Source organism: Panthera leo, chromosome D4 (genome assembly GCF_018350215.1).
Source record: "Panthera leo isolate Ple1 chromosome D4, P.leo_Ple1_pat1.1, whole genome shotgun sequence".
NCBI lineage: Eukaryota > Metazoa > Chordata > Mammalia > Carnivora > Felidae > Panthera > Panthera leo.
Window position 1 is genome coordinate 11,035,001 of NC_056691.1, and position 21,355 is coordinate 11,056,355.

Below are 21,355 nucleotides of genomic sequence, written 5' to 3' on the forward strand. Positions count from 1 at the left end.
AATCCCAAGCAGGCTCTATGCCGTTAGCGCGGAACCCAGCGTGGGGCTCAATCTCATGAACTGTGAGATGATGACCTGAGCAGAAACCAAGAGTCAGATGCTTAACCGACTGAGCCACCCCGGCCCTCCTAGTCACAATACTTTTTACATGTATGGTATTCTAAGAAATGTCAGCTTTTGGAAGCAAAATATGTCCTCAAATCACCCATTCTAACATTTGCCTCTCTGTCATACTCTTAACCTTGCCAGGAGATCTGAGTATTATATTATTGGAATTCTATAGGAGAGAACAGATGATGCTTTGTGGGGCTAAAATTTTCATTTAAAGAAACATAACATTGCACTATTTTGGTATGACCTTCTATTTTTTTAAATGATTTTTATTTACCATTTATTTTGTGTGCTTTTTAAAAAATGTTTACTTTTGAGACAGAGAGAGAGAGACACACACAGTGCGAGTGGGGGAGAGGCAGAGAGAGAGGGAGACACAGAATCCAAAGCAGGCTCCAGGCTCTGAGCTGTCAGCGCAGAACCTGACGCAGAGCTCGAACTCACGATCTGTGAGATCATGACCTGAGCTGAAGTCGGATGCTTAACTGACTGAGCCACCCAGGTGCCCCAACATTTATTTTGTATTAATGTTCATTTCTTTTGAATGTTTTCTATTACCCTGCACTTGTATTAGGTAGAGATCATTTTTATGTTACTGGGTTTTATAATCTTGCCACAATGTATTGGCTCATAGTAATAATAAGCATGTACTTGTCATTATATGTTTTTTAAAAAGGAAGACCATAGAAGCCTTTCATATAATCCTGTTCTAGAAACATCCTGCTATGGAAATAACAGATTCTCTGCTTATTATCATGGCTACTTATTTTTCAAAAGCATCTAAGAAACATGTTACGAAACTTACGGAATAACAAGAATTCTGGAATCCCCAAGAATTCCTAGAACTTCCGTTTCCTCATTCTTGAATCCCAATAATTAACATCTGTCAAAAGTTTGGATGCAGTGGAGGTGTGTAGCATCCTGTGTTGGATGCCTGGTGGGGTGAATGGTAAGAGGTTATTGTTTAGCTCTGAGCGACTCTCTCTAATGATGTCCCCATGTAAGTCAGCATCTCATGGAGCAGCGTCTCAGATACACGCAGACAACTGCTGGTGAGTAAATACCTTCTGGTTCGTTTCAGCTCCTGCTAAAAACTGGACACATCAATTCCATGAGAAATGAGAAGTGGCCATTTTCTGGCTTCCAAAGAAACATCAGAAACAAGGGAGGAAAAAAATGCCCAAACAATGACGGTGCCCGTGGACTTCCCTTTGAAGCTGACAGTCCTGTTTTAATCCATGAGACCCCGATCCTCGGCCTCTCTGGGGGGTTAAAACATCGCGTCCAGAAAACCCCAGGTTAGAATGCAATTGTTGTGCGCACTATTTCTCTGCTTGAGTTACTTTTCAGATTAGTGTGCCCTCAGTAGGTGTGCTGTGAGGGAATGAACAAAAGATTGGAAGAATCTCATGGAGAAAACAGATCTCCGTGGCCACGGCACATAGAATTGTTGGGTCAGTGGTTGCTGACCCATGAGGGAGTGAAACCTGAGCTGGGCCTGGGCTGGCCTACAAGGGCCTGAGAATGGCATCTGCTCACAACCCCAAAACGGACTGGTCCTCATGACACCCTGTTTCTTTTAATTGACGTGTAATTGACCAATATCGTGATTCAACAATTCTGCACATTCCTCAGCATTGTTTTCATTCCCTTTATCTATTTCATCCATCCCTCACTCAACTCCCCTTTGGGGACCATCAGTTTGTTCTCCGTGTTTAAGAGTCTGATTTTGGTTTGTTTTTTGTCTTTTTTTTTTTTTTTTTTTTTCTTACACAGATGGGAGAATTAATATGGTATTTGTCTTTCTCTGATATAGATATCTATATCTGTATCTATATCTATATCTATATCTATATCTATCTATCTATATCTATATCTATATATATCTATATAGATATATAGATATATCTATATCTATAGATATAGATAGATAGATAGATATGCCACATCTTCTTTATCCATTCATCCATTGATGGACACTTGGGTTGTTTCCATAGTTTGGCTATTGTAATACAGTATTTCACTATTAGTTGTGCAAATTCACCCAGACTACCTGGCTAAAAAATCCCTTCATAAGACAGGACTACTGGCTTACATGACTTACTTGATATTTAGCCCTATGATGTATATGGATAAAATAGCTTAAAAAAAAACACTTTACATAAGAATGTTAAATATTTATTCAGAGATTGGCCATACATTGGTGGTGGGGGGTGGGGTCTCCTATAACCCAAAACATAAAAAGCACCCAAGAAAAATTCCATGTAGGCTATGACTGCAAATAACCGTTAGAATGTAATTTTAGTGAAATATGGAACATACATTTCCTTTATAATAAAGACCTAAATTGTGTTTCTTTTTGAAGCCTTAACAACAAAATCCAGCCATTGAAAAAGGACAGAGATAGCTTTAGAAAACTTTTTGCTTTTTATAAAGTAAAGGACTTTGATAAGATTTTTTTTTAAGTTTATTTATTTATTTATTTTGAGAGACAGAGAGAGTATGAGTGGGGGAGGGGTTGAGAGAGAAAATCCCAAGCAGGCTCGATGCTGTCAGTGCAGAGCCCAAGGTGGGGTTGGAACTCATGAACTGTGAGATCATGACCTGAGCTGAAATCAGGAGTCGGCCACTTAACTGACTGAGCCACCCAGGTGCCCCAGGACATTAATAAGATTATTTACAAACTTGTTGATCATCTGTTACCGTATATGATTAATACTTCTAGATACTGTGGGAGGGATCCCTGGAAATGGAATATTCATTTTTGGCAGATCAGTGGCCTATTAGTTTTAGATAAAACTGAATTAAAATGAAACCTTTTGCTTCCCAAACCCACAATTTTTACAAGTTGGTCAATTAACATTAAATGCTTTTCAGAGTTGGGGCCAGACCTCTCTCGAATCAGGAAACCACACCTGCGTGAGTTTTCCGTCAACTTCTTGTGCTGGCCTCAGATTTATAACCTCACTTAAGTATTCCTAGGTGGCCTGTGACTACCTTTAAAAACAAACTCCAGAGGAACTGGAGTTTGCATGCATTAGGCTGATCGCCCTGCTTGCACAGGTAGTTACAAATCATTTAAGGGTCAGTAAAAATAAGTTCTTTTTAGTTTTTAAAAAGTTTTAATGTTTAGTTATTTTTGAAGGAGATAGAAAGAGAGAGAGAGACAGAGAGAGAGAGAGAGCAGGGGAGGGAAGGGGCAGAGAGAGAGAGGGAGACACAGAATCCGAAGCAGGCTCCAGGCTCAGAGCTGTCAGCACAGAGCCCGAGGCGGGGCTCGAACTCACGAACGGTGAGATTAGGACCTGAACCAAAGTCGGACACTTACCCGACTGAGCCACCCAGGCACCCCAATAAATTCTTTCATCCTTAATACTAGTTCGCTAATTTGCATGTGATGTCGTGTTGGATGTTGTGCTGAAAAGGTTAATTAGACATCTGTTCCTGCCTTCAGAGACAGCACTGTCTGAAACAAGATTAAGAATCAGTATTATAGTAGTTATGATAATATTATTTTACTAATTATTATGATAGCAATAACTGTTTTAGTGATAGAAATAATAATCACCTAATAATGCCAATAAGCTCTTAAATTCCAGGCACCGTGCTAACCAATTTGCACACATTAGCTCTTTGAATATGATCATCATCCGCGGGAGGTAGGTAGCCTTATGTCCATTTTACAGATGCAGAAACTGAGCTTTAGAGAGGGTAAGCAACTTGTGCAAGGCCACACAGGCTGTCACCTTGTTGAAGGTGGGAAACTGAGTTTTGAAGCTTGAGATGTAAGAAGAGAGAGATAAGATACACCTGAGTAAAAAAGACACGTCCCTTTCTGTCACTTTGACATCCCACTTGATGGCCTTCTAGTGAAGGCAGTAGAGAAGAAGGTTCTGTGGGAATTATTCTGTGTTATTTCATTTGTTGGGGAACAGAAAGCTTAGTGGAAGGTCGTGCATCTCAGGAGAAATCTATAATTGACTTTCCCCGTGGCCAGAAGCTGTTTGGGCAGATTCACGAGGGAACTGGTGCTTCCTTGGACGTCCACCCATGTTTTCTACCTGCTTTTCAGCCTCTTCTCCTCTAGTTTTTGTACTTTTTTCTGCTCTTAGAGTCAGTGAGTCCAGAGCATGTTTTTCATACTCCCTGTGTACACAGAAGTGAACCCCGGCTAAACAGGAATGTGTAACCATCACGGGCCAAATATGGGTGCCAATCTTTCCTGTTAGCAGGGGGTCGGGGTGGGGGCTGGGGTGTATGGAAGAGTAGAACGTATAAAATAAAATTATATATAAATATATATAATTCATTTTAAGTCTCAAGATCACTCAAGGGTATTTTTTTTTAATTGGGCAATTTTACCTGTTCCCTTTTGCACGTTCTGATAAGTTCAAATGGAAGAGCCTGATAGAAATTAATCTTTTAAGGCCTCACAAGTAAAAGGAAATTATAGAATGATGTAGCTGGAAGGGACCCCAGAGATCTAAAGTGTTTCATGGAATATTCATGTCCTTGATCCGTTAATAGGTGTTTTTCAAAAGGGCCCCAGGGTCAAGTGAAATTTGGAAATGCTAGGTTAAAGTTAAATAGGTTTCTTTCTTGTGGAACTTCACAGTCTTTTTTATTTAAAAACTTTTTTTTTTTCATGTTTATTTTATTTTTGAAAGAGAGAGAGGGGGAGGAGGGGCAGAGAGAGAGAGAGACACAGAATCCGAAGCAGGCTCCAGGCTTTGAGCTGTCAGTACAGAGCCTGACGAGGGGCTCGAACTCGTGATACTGCATGAGATCATGACCTGAGCTGAAGTCAGACGCTTAACCCACTGAGCCACAGAGGTGCCCCCTGGAACTTCACAGTCTTTAATATGCTAATGTGCTTTGTGAATCTACAAGATAAAGTGTAAAGTGTTTCAACACTTGCTGGACTTGCAAATTCTTTTTTGGTGGGGGGGGGGCGGAGGGGGGCGGGGGGGGGGCAAAGGCGGGTCTAGCTGAGGCAGCTTGGGTAGTTGCTATATGAAGATGGCAGCTGACACCTTTTTGAGAGCAAGGTAGTCCCAAGGGGAAGGAAGGAGAGATCAGTTGTTCCTGTTACATGCCTGGGATTCTCAGGGAGATGCCTTTCCCCAGAGGCTCAGAGAAGTCTGAAAGGCGCCTCTAGGCAAATAGGGCTCCCCTTCCTACAAAGCAGAGAAGCTCTGAACTCAGCCCAGCGTGGTGACAAGCCCCTTAAAATCAGGGAAGTGTCTTTATCCCTGACCTAGCCCACTGGGGACAGAGGAAGGGGATGTGGGGGCTGTCACTAGGCAATGGTCACAAAGCTAGTCTGAGTCTCTCCCCAGACAAACTGGGCCTGGGAGCTTAGGTCAAGAAGCACCCGCCGAAAAGCTCTCAGAGGTTTTAATGTGAAAATGTGCCTTGTGACGCTGCAAGAATGAGGCCGAGTGTGCAGGAGTTTTAGGTAGCCTGACCATGCAGCTCTGCGGGGCATGCCGGAGGCCCTGGTGTTTGGAGGAAAGCCCTTTGGGAAGCGCTGATCTTATCCACACTGTAACACATTTATTGGAACCAACTTGCCCGACTCTGAGGACACCTTTGAAGAGATTTCTTTAGTTCCTAGACCCTTTGTGTAGGTTTCAAGGGCAAATTACTCTCTGTATCTTGTATTTCCACTGTCAAAAACCACAGGACAATTCAACCAACACGTATAGAGTATCGCCTATGTCCAAAGACCCTTTATGTTCAGTGGTGGTCTACGAAGAAATACACTAGCTCTTGCTCTACGGGATGTGAATAATAATAGGCAATGGGATGCTGATGGCGATACTGGGAACATCTGACATGATCGAATGCCTTTCTGTTTGTCAGGCGCTGTACTAAGTACTTTAATCTTCCCAACAGTTAGTGAGGTGAGGATTATAATAGTTCTTGTTTCACAGTGAGGCCAGGGAGGCCAGGAGAGGTTAAGGAATTATTCTAAGGTCGCGTACGGCTGGAGGAGAGAAGGCATCCATGAGAAAGGTGTAGCAGCACATGAAACAAACATTCCTTATAAGTGATGCCAAGAGTCGTATGCATTCAGTGAAAAGAAAAACAAGTTTTCAATGACTTAATCAGTGAAAGTGTCTGTTCTGTCGTGGACAGTTATGGTTGGTCACCCGTCTCTTGTCCCTCTGGGGAAAAACACCCCCTTACTTTGGGAGGCACTGTTTTCATTTTCACTCGGGTCTGGTTATGTGGTTGTACACGTTGCCTTGAGCTGGACCGGTCACGTCTTTGGGAACCTGGAGCTTAGAACCAAGGGAAGAGGGTTTCCTCTTGGCTGGTAAAACTGAAGCTTGTCGGAGATGCCCGTGCCTTGTCCTCAGCCCTTGGAAGGAGCTGGACTTTGGTAGGAGAAACAATGCTGACGGTGGAGACAGGGAGCCTTGTAGATCTTCTGGTCGACTCTGAGGCTTGGAGGCTGAGTCCTTCTCTTCTGTACTGGGGCGAAGGACTTACTCCTCACTCTTCTTCTGGGAATGATACAACCCTGCTTGCAAAATAAGCTGTTATTAGACAGTGATTTAAAAAAAACCCACACCATAGACATATACATAGATCCTTAAAGGGTTGACGTTCTGTCTGGTGCTACAGCAGAATGGACTCTTGGGGACCCAAAGAAAAAGTAGAGGTGGAAAAAAAAAACCCTCAAAACAAAAAACCCCAAACAGCAACCCAACTTTGGTATGTAAGGGGACAGCGGTAAAGTCCCAACGGATTCAGTTGATGGCTTCAGTGGTTTCCCCGTCAGACTTTAATGATATTCATAAAAATGGGAGGAGCCATACAAGGACTATTGCAGATGCCATCTCAGCCACTCCCTGGATCTCACAGAAAGCCTCCCTTTTCTCATCTGTAAATTGGGAATCATATGAATGCCATTCATTCCTCCTTTTGTTCTGAGCCTCCAAAGATGCAAAGCCTTTTACCAACTGCAAAACAGCATTAAGTGTGGGCTACTGTTCATAGTTTTCTCACTAGGATCAAACACTTTCTAACCCTGCAGCAAGTCAAGCTTAGCCCTGGCAAGTGGACAGTATTTGGGGGAGGACAAGACGCAAGCGATTTCAAGACAGTAGGTTTAGTGGGTGCAAAAGTGCTTGGAGGGTGAAAGGTGATAGAAGCAAAAATAACAATTGTTCTTCCCTCTTTGGGTTTTATCCTTTTTGTCCATTCTCCCTTCACTTCTATTTTCTATGGGGTGTTTCTTGGTTTTGGATTTCGGGTGGGCTTTACGGAGGCAAAGCAGACCATCCCTAGCCCCCACAGTATGAGAAGCATGGAAAGGACCCGGAACAGTTCCTGGTGCCGCCTTCTGGTCCATTTGAGTCTATGCATTCATTCCTGTGGGATATTAAGGGCTTTCCCCTCCTCCTGTTGAAAGTGATGAATCAGGGTAGGAGCTCAGCTGTGTGGACAAATAGTGTGGGACAAGCCTGTTTCTAAGCAGGAGCGAGGCTCGGGAGGGTAAGAAGAGTAAGAAGAAAAAAGAAACACATGTCTGTGTTGCTGTCGTTGCAACCACCACAACAAACAAGAAAAAACCCAACACTTTCCACACTGCAGATTGTGCTGCCTTGAGAGAGCCCAGGGCAAACTGTGGGTGGCTGGGTGGGTCCTGCCGGATTGAAGGGCCTGACAGTTTGTGATTCCCTGCAACAAATGGTAGTGGTGGGGTGTGCACACACACACACACACACACACACACACGCACGCTCGCACGCAAGGCTCAGCCTCCAATTTCAGCGCTGGCAGAAGATAACAATTCTCAGTTCGCCTTTCCAGGGTTATTTTTGGCTGGGGCTGTTCGCTGGTGGCAAAAGGTTCAGCCCCCTCCCAGCTCCCTCCCTCGTCCTTGTTCAAAAGAGAAACTTGTGCTCCTAAACTGCCCACTTGCAGGGAGACCGGGAGACTGGGCTGCGGTGGGAGGGGAGAGAGGCTGGGGGGTCTCGGAGAGGTCCCCAAGTCCTGCTCAAGCTCTCACCGACCCCAGGCTGTTTTCTGGCGGAGGGTGTGATCCGGGGAGAAGCGATCGCCCTGGGGGCAGGCTTGGGCCGGGCGCGCGAGGAGGGTCGCCGGGGGCCGGGCTAGCCGGCCCCGGGAGCGGACTTGGGGACGCCCCGAAAGCGACTCCAGCTGGGGCACGACACTGCCAGCGCCTCCGGAGCTCCGGCCCAAGAGGGAGTGGGGCAGGAGCAAACTTTCTTGGGGGGGGTGTGAGCCGGACACTGCCGGGGCGGCGCGGGGAGGGACGGCTGTCGGTGCCGCCGGAGGGCGCAGGGCCGGCGGCGGAGGGGGGCCGGGGCGCGAGGCGGAGCCCGGGCGCGCCGCCAGGCTGGTGGGGAGGGGGAGGGGGGGTCCGGCGGGCGGCAGATTCCCTCCGGCTCCCGGGAGCCGCGGCAGGACCGGCCAGGAGGCGCCATGGAGGGGAGCCCCATCCCGGTGCTGACGGTGCCCACGGTGCCCTACGAGGACCAGCGGCCGGCCGGCGGCGGGGGGCTGCGGCGGCCCACCGGCCTCTTCGAGGGCCAGCGCAACTACCTGCCCAACTTCATCCAGAGCGTGCTGTCGTCCATCGACCTGCGCGACCGCCAGGGCTGCACCATGGTGGTGGGCAGCGACGGCAGGTACTTCAGCAGGACGGCCACCGAGATCGTGGTGCAGATGGCCGCGGCCAACGGGGTGAGTGACCCGCCCCGGCCGAGCCTCGCTTCCCTCCCGCCGTCACCCCCCCCCCCCACACCCGCCCCCCATCCCGGGTGCTCTCCTCCAGCGGCCCGCCGCCGAGGCCGCAGCCTCCCCACGTCCGGGACGCCCCACGGTGTCAGCGCCCACCGCCCCCAAGGCTTTCAGGGTTCCGCCTCCGGGGACCCCGCCGCGTCGCCCTGACCTCGCCAGGACTCGGCCCGCGTCCCGCACCTGCCCGCGGTCCGGTTGGGCCTTCTCCTCCCCAGCCCTTCACAACTATTTGTTCTGACCCGCGTCCACTGCCCTTCCAACCCGCGCTTCTTCCCTAGGCCAGGAACGCAGTGTTTCCCCCCTTTTTCCTTCTTTTTTTTTTCCCCCTCCCGTGTTCTATCTGCTGTCCCCTCCTTCCACCCTAAATTTTGGCTCCGCCAGAAATTGAACAGGAGTGTTGTCTCAAACACACCCGCGGGTACACACACACACACACACACACACACACACACACACACACCAGCGTTGATCCCTGACGCATTTGGCAAGAGTGCACCCTAAAGGTTTTTTTTAATATAAGTGGTTTGTGAACCCAGGGGAATTACTTCACTGTTGATCTGATGAGGGTAGGGATGGGGTGGAGATCAGTTTGATGCTCTACAGCCTGGGCTCACAGTTGTGTCTGTCGGGGTAGCTCTGAATGATCGGAGATGAGGCTTACGATGCCTTCCTTGAAGCAATTCCTAACTCCTCTGCAAGATGCTCTTTGGCGTTTGACTGCGTTTTGTGTCTCTTCCCCCCATTCTGTTTCCCTCCTGATTTCCTCTCTGTTCTCCCACGACCTCTGCAGGCTTCTTTTGCCATCTGAGTTCTCAGACCTTAGGTTTTCCCTTCTTCTCCCTCCTCCCTTTCTGTCCTACAACTAGAAACACCTTCTGGCATCATCCCATACCCCAATTTCCTCCTTCTGCAACCAGGCAGGGCAGCTTTCCCACCATGTCTGCAAGAGGCACCCCTCACTGCAGGGGTCTCTGTGGGAAACATTGTCTAAAAGAGTAATTTCAGTCTTGGTAATACGGTCGGGCGCACGTACATAGCACATTTAAGTGAAATCTCTGCAGATGTGTATGGGAGTGTAAACATTAAAAAAAAGAAAGAAACTGAATGGGGTGCCTGGGTGGCTCAGTAGTTAAGTGTCTGACTTCAGCTCGGGTGATGATCTCGCGGTCTGTGAGTTCGAGCCCCACGTCATGCTCTGTGCTGACAGCTCAGAGCCTGGAGCCCGCTTCGGATTCTGTGTCTCCCTCTCTCTCCGCCCCTCCCCACTTGTGCGCTCTCTCTCTCTCTCTCTCTCTCTCTCTCAAAAATAAACATTAAAATTTTTTTAAAAAAAGACACTAAATAATTATCTGGCATTTGGACTCCCTTTTGCCTTCCTGATCCCCTCTGTTTAGCTTTCTCACCTTCTTTCTTTTTTTAATCTTTAGGGCTGTCCATGCTTCATTTTGTCTACTGTAATTCCCCTCGCTCAGTGTTTTAGGGATGACGGAAGTGGATTTTTTTTTTAAGTAAAATAACCCAAAAGCAATTAGGAGAAAAGAGCCGAGGGGTGTGATGGGTGGTGGAGACGATGCTGCTGGAGATTCAAGACTTGTATTTCTCTCTGGTTCCGTACTTGGGATTGACGGAAGTTGGCTTGAATCGGGGAGTTGGAGACAGGTTGACGAACGGTCTTTTACTCTGTCGGACACAGCTGTTCCCGTGGAGTGACGGAGAATAATGGGCCTTTGGGGAGCTGTGGCAGCTTTCATATTCTTTCCCGGGCCACTTTTTCCGGGACATGAGAGAAATATCCGCTCATTTATCGCGGGTGAGATTTGAGAAGCTACAGTTGTTGATTTGCACGGGCAAATTATTATGAAGCTTTCTTATTTCTTGGCACGCTTGATGATCAGGACTCCACGACCTCTTCAGTGGGTCTCCTCTGATAAATACATTTCATTTACGTTAAGGGTAGAGTTGATTGTAGGAGATAGTGTATGTTAATAAATGGTTAAGATAGAGTCACACTTACCCTGGTGGTTGTTCCGTGGGACAGAATGACAAGTTAAAATACACATATAAGCACCATCTCTTAAAGTATCCGAAAGCATTATTTCTAAAATCGGCGGGTATGGGCGAAGGGAATGGTCCACATTTATCAGTGTTTCAGGCAGCCAGTTTTAGCCTATTTTTTTCCTCATTTTGTTCACCTTCTTGAGGGCTTTTGCTGAAGCGAATGAATGACCTGAAGGCTGGCTTCAGGAGAATGGGGGTTTACCAAAAGCCAGACTGGTCTTGAATGATGGGTAATTGATGAGAAGGTGCTTGCCCCCTGACTTGGCCTGCGGAGTTACACTCAGGAATGAGGAGTTTTGATTCTGAAAGCTTTTGATTCTTGCCTTTTTAAAAAGAGTTCGCGTTAGATATTCATAATAGGCTAGAAAGATTGTAGAAACATACAATGTATTCTCTTGGAACTGACTTGGATGTGACTGTGTGGGTTGCATTCTCTGTATCTGAAAAATCTTGGTTTTGATAGAAAAAGTTAATTTTACTATACAGTTTAATGTTAAAAAAACCCGGCAGTTGCTCTTTGATTATATAATTGCTGAAGGGGAACAGAAGTTTGGAATTTCCAAAATGGTGGATGGCACTACTTATGTTTTAATATACCATCGAGTTTGAAATAGCTTCTCAGACATATACCTATTCAATTTGGGATAAAATGTTTTTATTATAAAATTATGAAAATTTCAAACTTCTGGAAAAGTGGGGAGAATAGATAAATGACATCCATATGCCCATACCCTAGATTGTTCACATTTTTTTTCTATATATGTTCCATCTTTTTTTGAGGGCTAATGTATTTTAAAGTATATTAAAGAAAATGACATTTTATCCCTAAATTCAGTGTGGATCTGTAAAAACTGAGAACCATTTTCTTGATAGTTACAATATCATTATCATCCCAAATAAAATAAAACATGATTTCTTTATATCGTTTATTACCCAGTACACATTCAGATCTCCTCAGTTATTCTGAAATGTCTTTCATAGCTATTTTTTCAGACTAGTTTCTTCTACTCAAGGAACACACAGTGGATTTGGTTATTTGTCTTAAGTCTCTTTTAATCTAGAAAATACCTCCCTCTTTATTTTTATTTCGTATTAATGAAACTGACTTGTTGAAGAGACTAGCTTGATTGGTTGTCCTGTAGAATGCTCCTCTCCGCCCCCGACCCTTACTTGAATTTTCTGATCTTTTTTTTTATGGTGTCTTTTAACTTTTCACTATATTTCCTGTGTGTGTGTGTGTGTGTGTGTGCGCGCACACACTAGAAATTAGTTCTAAAGGTTTCATTAGATTCAAGCTCAATATTTCTTTTCTTTTTCTTTTTTTCTTTTGCAAGACAATTTTATAGGCACTGATGTATATTCATGTTATATCTTGTTAGGAAACATTCTCTGGTTGACCCATTATTCATGATGCTGAGATGATTATAGGGCTATTGTGGTGATTGCCTCTATCTTCCAGTATTTTCCCCCTTGAAACTAACCAGTAGCCTGCAGAGTGAACTTTGTACCATGTGAATATCCCTTTCCTATCAACTTTTATCTGATGGTTTGAGCGTCTGTTAATGATCCTGGCTTGAGTGGTTTATTTCATTAGGGTTTGCAAAATGATTTTTGAATTCTCTAATTCCATCCACATGTGTTTAGCTGCACTTTCTTATGAACTGGGCATTTTCCTCACTATTGGGCTATTTGGTTATTCTGTAATATAGTTCCTTCTGGAACAGCAGAATACATGTTCATCTTTCTCTCTTTCAAAAATGTTTATTTTTGAGAGAGAGAGAGAGAGAGAGAGAGAATGGGGGAGGGCAGAGAGAGAGAGCGGGGGACAGAAGATCCAAAGTGGGCTCGCACTGACAGCAGGGAACCCTATGAGGGGCTCAAACTTGGCAACTGTGGGATCATCTGAGCTGAAGTCAGATGCTCAACCAACTGAGCCACCTCGGTGCCCCTCTTTCCCTTTTTAAATTACCACCTTTCAGAATAAGGATTTGGTGAAATAGCTACTTCTGCTGGTGACACGTGAATTTTGTTTTGCTCTTCCTCTTTTGAATATCACTATGGACTCTTGAATTTGTATACAATGAATTTGAATGGATTAGTAAATAAAGGAGAAGAGATTTTTTTAACCTGTTTTTGTAATTTTTATGTGGCTGTGTGAACTTATCTAAAAAGTCCCCAGAAGTATTTTAATTCTCTTTTAAAGATACAAACTGTGTCATACTATATAGAGCAAAAGAAAAATACTAAGTATGAAGAGTAAAGAGCATCATTTAAAAGAACTGGGAAACTTTATTGCTAATTTAAACTTAGTTTGTAACTGATCTTTTATCCTATTTCTTTTTCCATCTGCTTCAGGTACTCTGCAGGGGTTTAAATTCTCTAGGTGTCAATTTATTCTAATCTCATGAAGATTTCAAGAGCTAAATGCAAATAATGGCTACATTATGAATAAATGCCTTTGCCTTCCTCTGGGTGGATCCATGTGTGACTAAGGGCGTCTCTCTCTCTCTCCTCTTTGTTCTAATCTTTTTTTTTTTTTTTTAAAGTCCTAAAATACCTTTAATACTGGACAGATGGCAGCGCTGTGTCTGCCTCAAGACATTTCTGACTTTTTCTAAAGTCTTCTGTCTCTGGAGATGACACTGTGTATCATTGCTGTCCGATAGAACTTTCTATGGTGGCGGAAAGGTTCTGTAATCTGTCCTAGCCACTAGTCACATGCGATTATCAAACACTTGAAATGCACCTGCTGTGACTGAAGAACTGAATCTTACATGTGCCCTCCTCAGTGCCCATCACCCAGTTTCCCTCCCCGCCCCCCATCCCCAGCCCCACCATCTACCCTGTTTGTTCTCTGTATTTAAGAGTCTCTTATGGTTTGCCTCCCTCCCTATTTGTAACTATTTTTTCCCCTTCCCTTCCCCCATGGTCTTCTGTTCAGTTTCTCAAGATCCACATATGAGTGAAAATATATGATACTATCCTTCTCTGCCTGACTTATTTCACTCAGCGTAATACCTTCCAGTTCCATCCATGTTGCTGCAAATGGCAGGACTTCATTCTTTCTCACTGCCATATAACTTAACATTTAAAATCTAGTATTTTTTTCAGCGGAGCCAGACCGTTACAACCAAAAGCAACTTGAAGTTAACTAAAGCAGGGCACCCAATGCTACCAAGGCATATTTGGCAAACCCAAACGAGAGTTCGTCCTATGATAACCACACTCTCTTTTGACTTTAGCCTGGGAGACAATGAGGTATGGTGGAAAAATCACTGTGCCGGCAGCTGGAAGGCTCACTTTCTTTTCCTAGCTCTGTCGTACAAGTTGCAGACCAAATGCTTCAGCCTCTTGAAATACCTAGAAACCACTTGTTTCCTCATCTATAAATTGGGTATGACAGCATGGCTGAATTATCCTGGGAATCAAATGGAGAGCTGCCACCAAAAGCATTTTGTAACATCCGTAGCTTTAAGAAGTGTCAGGGAATATTATTGCGGCCCGTGAATACATCTCATACAATAATGATTTGACTGCATGTATTGAACAGAACGGCATAGAGCTCTGTTGCACGTTTTAGCCGAGAGAAAATCCTTTTGTTGATCGGCCACACACCATACTGGCTATGGGATAATCACCAATGGTAATAGTAATGTTAGCACTACCGTTCAGCTTACAGAATTCAAGAACTCCTCGATGCTTGTGAAGTCTTTTAGGGGTAGAAGTTGAAGGGCAGTGGTATGAAGAAGGCTGGGTCAGCAAGGGACTTGGGTGTGGCTTCGAGAAGGTTGCTTACACTGATTGTGTTTGATTCTAATGGGCCACGAAAAGGTGGTTGTTTCAAAGAATGGGAATGCACCTGCCTTGACATTTCTTAGAACTATCTGGGTTACGAATTTTGATGTGGCCCCAGAGAAAAAGGAAAATAGATCTGCAAGGGAGGCAGGGTGGGATGTGGTGGTGTGTGGGATGTCCAGAGGGAAGCAAGCCGGTGTCTCAACACCGAAACCTTCTTTCCTGGAATGGATCTGGAAACCTGGGCTGGGCTGGCTTCAGGTCTTGTCTCCAGAAGGGAAACAGAACCGGATGGTGACTGCTCTGCATTTTCCGGTGTTCACTACAGAATAGGTGAATGGAATGAGCTGCTGTGGCCCAGACATTAGGAAGAGCAGGTTTGGGATACACAAGAAAGCCCTCAAGAGACTGCTAGAACTTTATCTTGCTTCCCCTCCCAAATCCCCATCCCTGGGTTTTGGAAGTGGCAAGTCTATTATATGAGAAATAGCAAATTTTAGGGTGTCCTTGGCTCCATCCATCTTCCTGTTCAGTCAGTTCATCCTTGAATCTTTTAGCCTCAAGCCTTCATTCACTCTTTTTTTTAATGGGGAAGGAAAAGGAATGGGAGAGGTTTTGTGAACAGCTGGGCCCTCCCAGTTGCTGGGGTGGGTTATTTTAAGCTTTGTTGAATGTGTCCAGAGACCCAGATGACATTTTTAACTAAGCTACTTTATTAAATCTTGGGATAAAGCATAATGATGTTTATTGAACACACACACACACACACACACACACACACACACACACACACACACCAGCAACATTATGTGTGAAACTTGCCCTACGAATTTTCTATAAAACATCTGTTCTCTCTGAGCCCTTCGTGAACTATGCAAGTTTGGTAGTTTCTGTTAAGACTTGAGGGATAGAAGTTGGAACCTAGGGGCGCCTGGGTGGCGCAGTCGGTTAAGCGTCCGACTTCAGCCAGGTCACGATCTCGCGGTCTGTGAGTTCGAGCCCTGCGTCAGGCTCTGGGCTGATGGCTCGGAGCCTGGAGCCTGTTTCCGATTCTGTGTCTCCCTCTCTCTCTGCCCCTCCCCCGTTCATGCTCTGTCTCTCTCTGTCCCAAAAATAAAAAAAAAAAAAAAAAAAAAAACGTTGAAGAAGTTGGAACCTAGTTTTGAGGAATCTAAGCATAGGTATTGGCTTCACTAACCTTAACCTCTATCTTTTGGGCCCTAGCCACTCTTGTGTTAGACAACAGTAAGGTAAGCGAATCCTGTAATAGGATTTGAACAGGATTATTTGAGAATAATAGGCAGGGGGATAAAAAGGTCTGGATTTCCCAGGGATTTTTAAATCGAAGGTAGAAAGCTCAGTGTCCTTTGTTAGCCTACAGCTTTGACAGTTAATTGCCAGCACTCATGATTTGGCCAATATGCCTTTAATGTTTACACTTGCGTAGCCAAAGGAAAAGCTTTGGGTCCTTTTATCTGACTTGACTCTCACTGATTACGAATAAGAGGATATCTGGAATATATACAAGGCTTGTTAACATCCACATTTTCTTAAGCTTTAAATACCTTTCATCTCCTATATTTTTAGTGATGTCAAATTTTGGAGTGATGCTTGTATTCGTAGGAAGAGAAAATTTTCAGGAACGCTCAATCTCCAAAGAAATCCTTTCCCTTGGCATAAAGTCACAGAAATTTTCTTTCCCTTTCCAAGTCTCTACCTATAGGTGTTTTGCATAAATATAATATTTAATTGTTGCCCTTCTATTATTTTCCTCTAAGAAGAGTCCTCTTTTGTGGCTAGGGGTATCTGGTTTTGTTTTTAGGGCTTTCTAATGGAAAGAGAAAAGTTGAAATCAGAAGACCAGAGTTTATTCTATTTGGCAAAAGATGCCACAGAATACTGGGAGGAGAGTTTTATAACAAATGGTTAGTATACGTAGTGTATGAAAAGCTTTCCCAAGTTAGTAAAAAATATTCAGAAAATTCAGAAGAACTATTGTCAACTACAACGACAAACACCTGAAAAGGACATCCTCATTAATAACCGAAGAAATAGAAACAAAAAAAAAATCCATCAAGATGAAAAAAATTGAAAGCACTCAGGGTTGGCGTGAATGTTGGAAAATTGTCATGTTAAATCGACATGTTAAATTGTCATGTTAAATGGGAGTTAAATCGATAAACCTTTTGGCTGGGCAGTTTGGCAGTGTGTGTCAAAAGTAATGGACTATTTATCCAATAATCCAAGAATCCCTTAATCTAAGAATCTATCCTGTAAATTTCCTGATACGAATGTGGAAGCGTCTACGTACAAGAATACTCACTGCCGCTTTTGCAAAAGAGAAACGTGTAAACATTTATATGTTTAACAGGAGAGAACAGGTACATAATTTATGGCACGGTCACACCATGGATGCATTAAAACGCATGAACAAAGGAGGTGGACCTATATGGACATGAAAAGGCTGTGAATGATCGTTTATATTCAGTGAAACAAAGCAATTAGTAGGGGATCATGGGTAGCATGATGCCACTGTTGGGTAGGCATAGAAAATAGGGTTGGAAGGACATACTCCAGCTAACAGGTAACAGTGAATACGTCTGGGGTATGTGGGTGCATAAGGCGGGGGAAGGAGAATCTTCTCCCTTACTACATCATATACTTCTCTTTACTAAATGATCATCCATGGATGTGCATTGCTTTGGTCATTCAACACATCAGTAAAGAATAACAAAGCAAAAAGGAGAAGCTCTGGGTTCGAATGATGACACTACCATTTGTAACTTATATGACCGTGGAGAAGTCACCTGGCCTTCTGGGATTTGCTTCCTCCTTTATCAAAATAGGGAAGGTAAAACCACTTTCTACACATCTTCCAGGGTGGATGGGACGATTGAAGACAGTAACGGATTATTAGGAGTAATTTATTCACGTAACACAATTATCACCAAACTCTTTCCCTCCGAATAGAATAAAAGGACATGTGCACGTGTGCATTTTCTTTTAGTCTCGGTAGCTTTACGGATCAGAAAATGCCCGTTGCTGTGGAGATCACAGTTCTTTGGTAAGGCTTCTACTGGACTTTTGGTACTCCTCCATGCTGCGGGCTAAGGCTTGGGCGGTGACTCCTGAAGTCACCATCCCGTCCCCGCTCCTCGTGCGTGCACACACCACTCATGCCACACACACACACACACACACACACACACACACACAAACACACGTGCACACACACCCTGCCTCGGACATCGAGGTGGCAACAGCTGCTCTGGCATGGACTTGAACTCAAAGGATTGTTTTTCTTCGCAGGGTCTGTGCATTATTTCCTGTTACGAATTAGCCGAGTCCGGGCCAAGCTTTTCCACACCTTAAACCTTTCTGAGGCTCGCGCTGTGTTAAAGCAGAACACCCCTCTACCGAAGCCAGCTCTTAATCTGCTCGTTTCATGAGGATTTTCCAGCCTAATGGACTGGGCCACGTGAGAGATTACTGAGAGGAACAGACCAGGCAGGGGCTAAGAGACTCCACGCTAATCTGCCGAGGCGTCTGAAAATGCACAGCTGTGGGCACTAGAGATGCGTTCAAGTGTTCGGGCAGGATGTTTGTCAGGGGTGCCTGGTCCTGCAGCCTTGCTGAATGTTTGGTTAGGAGGCATAATCTTTTTTTGGACAGCATCTCCCAAACGTAAAGTGACAGATGCTAACGCAGAATATAATACAGAAGACCCAGCCCTGCTGTCATAAATAACAGTAAATTGTTGAATCTTGCTGAGTTGTAAATCTTTTATTGCCAGGGGTCTTTAGTTCACTGGAACAGAGTATAAGGAGTGGGGGCTCTTAGCAAATGGCCTGTGATTATTTCCCAACCAGACAGAAATGGGTCTGATGGAATTTATTTAACAAGCCACATAAATGCATTTTAATGGATTGTGACAACTCCTCTGAAAAAAAAAACCACATGGCTATAGAGACTGAGTTTTGAGGGGAACATATAGGCACATATACGTGTGTGTGTGTGTGTGTGTGTGTATCTTCATGTATATATAAGTGTGTGTGTGTATATATACATATATATAATTTTTTTCTGTCTACCTATAAATGTGCCAGATGGAAAGTATTCTTAAGCATTTAGAAAGTTTATCAAATAGCTTATGTGTGTGCACATGTGCACAGAACTCCCCCTCCTCCAAATATATGTCTTCTTCCCTGGATGTATTCAAGAGGAGAGTAGACCAGATTTCAGAAATGAAATGAAGCCTGCATAGACCCGAAGGAGGTGACTTAATGTTCCCAAATGATCTATGTTTCTATGATAATGAATAGAACTTGTGCTGGAGTCGGATGGGCTGAAAGTAAGAAATATAAGTAATATAAATCATACTGTTCTAGGCAGGAATCTGTCTTGCAGGGACAGCTTTCTGCAGTGAGCTCAACACCACGGGTAAGTTCGGAGATCGGCATAGCACATAGCAGGAGACAGTACACGTCAGAGGCACAGACAGGGGCAAGGAAAGAAAAAGATGCAGGTCACGACAGGGGTACAGACATGGTCCTGTCACTCCTTACCACGGGCGTCAGCAGCTTCTCAGTCAGGAGGCCTGGTGGTCGAAGAAAAAAGACCTTGTACTTACGTAGGCAGGTTACAACTAATTTGCTATTTCATTATTGGCAGGCTGCATTCAGTTTACCTGATTTTGTAGTGTGGTTTTAGTCCTCAAATGCTTTTTAGTTTCACATCTAAAAACCTTGGGTGGAAGAACGCTTTTATATTAGTCTATGAAGGATGGTACATTTAAATAATGGAAGACTATATAGACGCTAAAATCGTGTTGTGGAAGAATAGTCAGTGACCTAGAGACACAGACAGCAGGGAAGGGCTGGGTATATTAAGTGAAAGATGTAGGTGACAGAAAATCCCTTCTGCAAAAATATGGAACTATGTAAATGAAAGAGACAGAGAGAGAAAGGGAAACGGAGATACCAAGATACAAACAGTACACACAGAAAGTTAACAGTGTTCATTTTTAGATTTACAGATCACTCTTATTTTCTTCTTGCTGATGTGTTCTTCCTAAATGTTCAAAAAAGGAATGTATATAATATATAAGTAATTATATATATTTACTGAATTATATATATTGCATATAATTATGTTATATACAATATATTATATATAGTATATAATTATATATTATGTTGTATTATATTATATTATATACAATATATATTATATATACTTACTTAATTATATATATTTACATAAATATATGTAATTATATATAAGTGTATATAATATATATGTATATATATTATACACTTATATACACATATATAACACATATAACATATCTACACATATATGTTATATACAATGTATATTATATACATATAATATATACATGCACATGCACACATAACACACATAACATGTACACACATATGTTATATATTACATATATACATGTTACATATTTATACATATACACACCTATGTAATATATAACATATATGTTATGTGCATATGTGTATGTATAATATGTATATATAATATACATTATATAATGTATATATGTATATATATAGCATATGTGTTATATATATTTGTAATTAGAAAACCATTGTAGGTTAGCAAAACAACAAATTCGTTCAATTGCTATGAATTACGGAATTCACACCTAAGAATTAAGAAATGGTACGAGGAAGAGGAAGGAAAGCAAGGGTAGGGCCCTGAGTATTTATTTGGTGCCAGACACTGAGCTGGAGCTTGCTTACATTACCTCCTCTCACCCTCCATCTGTTAGATAATAAAACCAAGAGACAGAATCACCTTGCCCGAAGCCACATAGCTAGCAGGTGGCGAGGCAGTTTGTATCTCCTTTCTTGTTGGATCCCTAAATCTCAGATCATCTCTGGGCACTCAACTCTGCCTTCTTGACCCAGGTAGATCCAGTGGTTCCTATCCTGGTCTTCATTTGGATTGATCACTTCATAAAACAGCAGCAAATAGACCCTTTCTTATTTTATTTTTTAAACATTTATTTATTTTTAAGACAGAGAGAGACAGCATGAACGGGGCAGGGTCAGAGAGAGGGAGACACAGAATCCGAAACAGGCTCCAAGCTCCGAGCTGTCAGCACAGAGCCCGACGCGGGGCTCGAACTCACGGACCGCCAGATCATGACCTGAGCCGAAGTCGGCCGCTTAACCGACTGAGCCACCCAGGCGCCCCGACCCTTTCTTATTTTAGTGAGCCAAGTTCTGTACCTTAAGGTGAAGATTTCAGTATTTTCCAAGCACTGAATTACGTAAATACCAGAAGGGACAGAAGTTCTAATATCACCGCCCCCATATTGCACCTGAGGAAGACTAGATGGCCTGATTCTCAATGACCTCTTGAGAAATAGGACTTGGGCCAAACTTCTGGATGCCTGCAACCTCTCCGCACCTGTCCGGAAGTTAGGGACTGAATGCGAAATCCATCTTGGTTCGATTCTAGTGGGCTCTCGTCTCCCCTTCCAGCCCCTAAGTGTGTGCATACAGACTTCCAGGGGGACGGGAAGCTGAGGATGGGCTGTTACTCCCATCTGGTCTCCATGTAACAAAGCCTGTAACTG

General features: G+C 43.7%; 1 protein-coding gene across 1 annotated transcript in view; it reads left to right on the top strand.

Moving 5' to 3' along the window:
* The first annotated feature begins 8,504 nt into the window (after positions 1-8,504).
* PGM5 (phosphoglucomutase 5) overlaps positions 8,505-21,355 on the top strand; it is a 183,767-nt gene continuing 170,916 nt past the window's right edge. Inside the window, exon 1 of the mRNA XM_042912875.1 lies at positions 8,505-8,832. Coding sequence (XP_042768809.1) covers positions 8,572-8,832 — 261 coding nt within the window. The 5' untranslated portion in view covers positions 8,505-8,571. The remainder of the gene's footprint in view (positions 8,833-21,355) is intronic.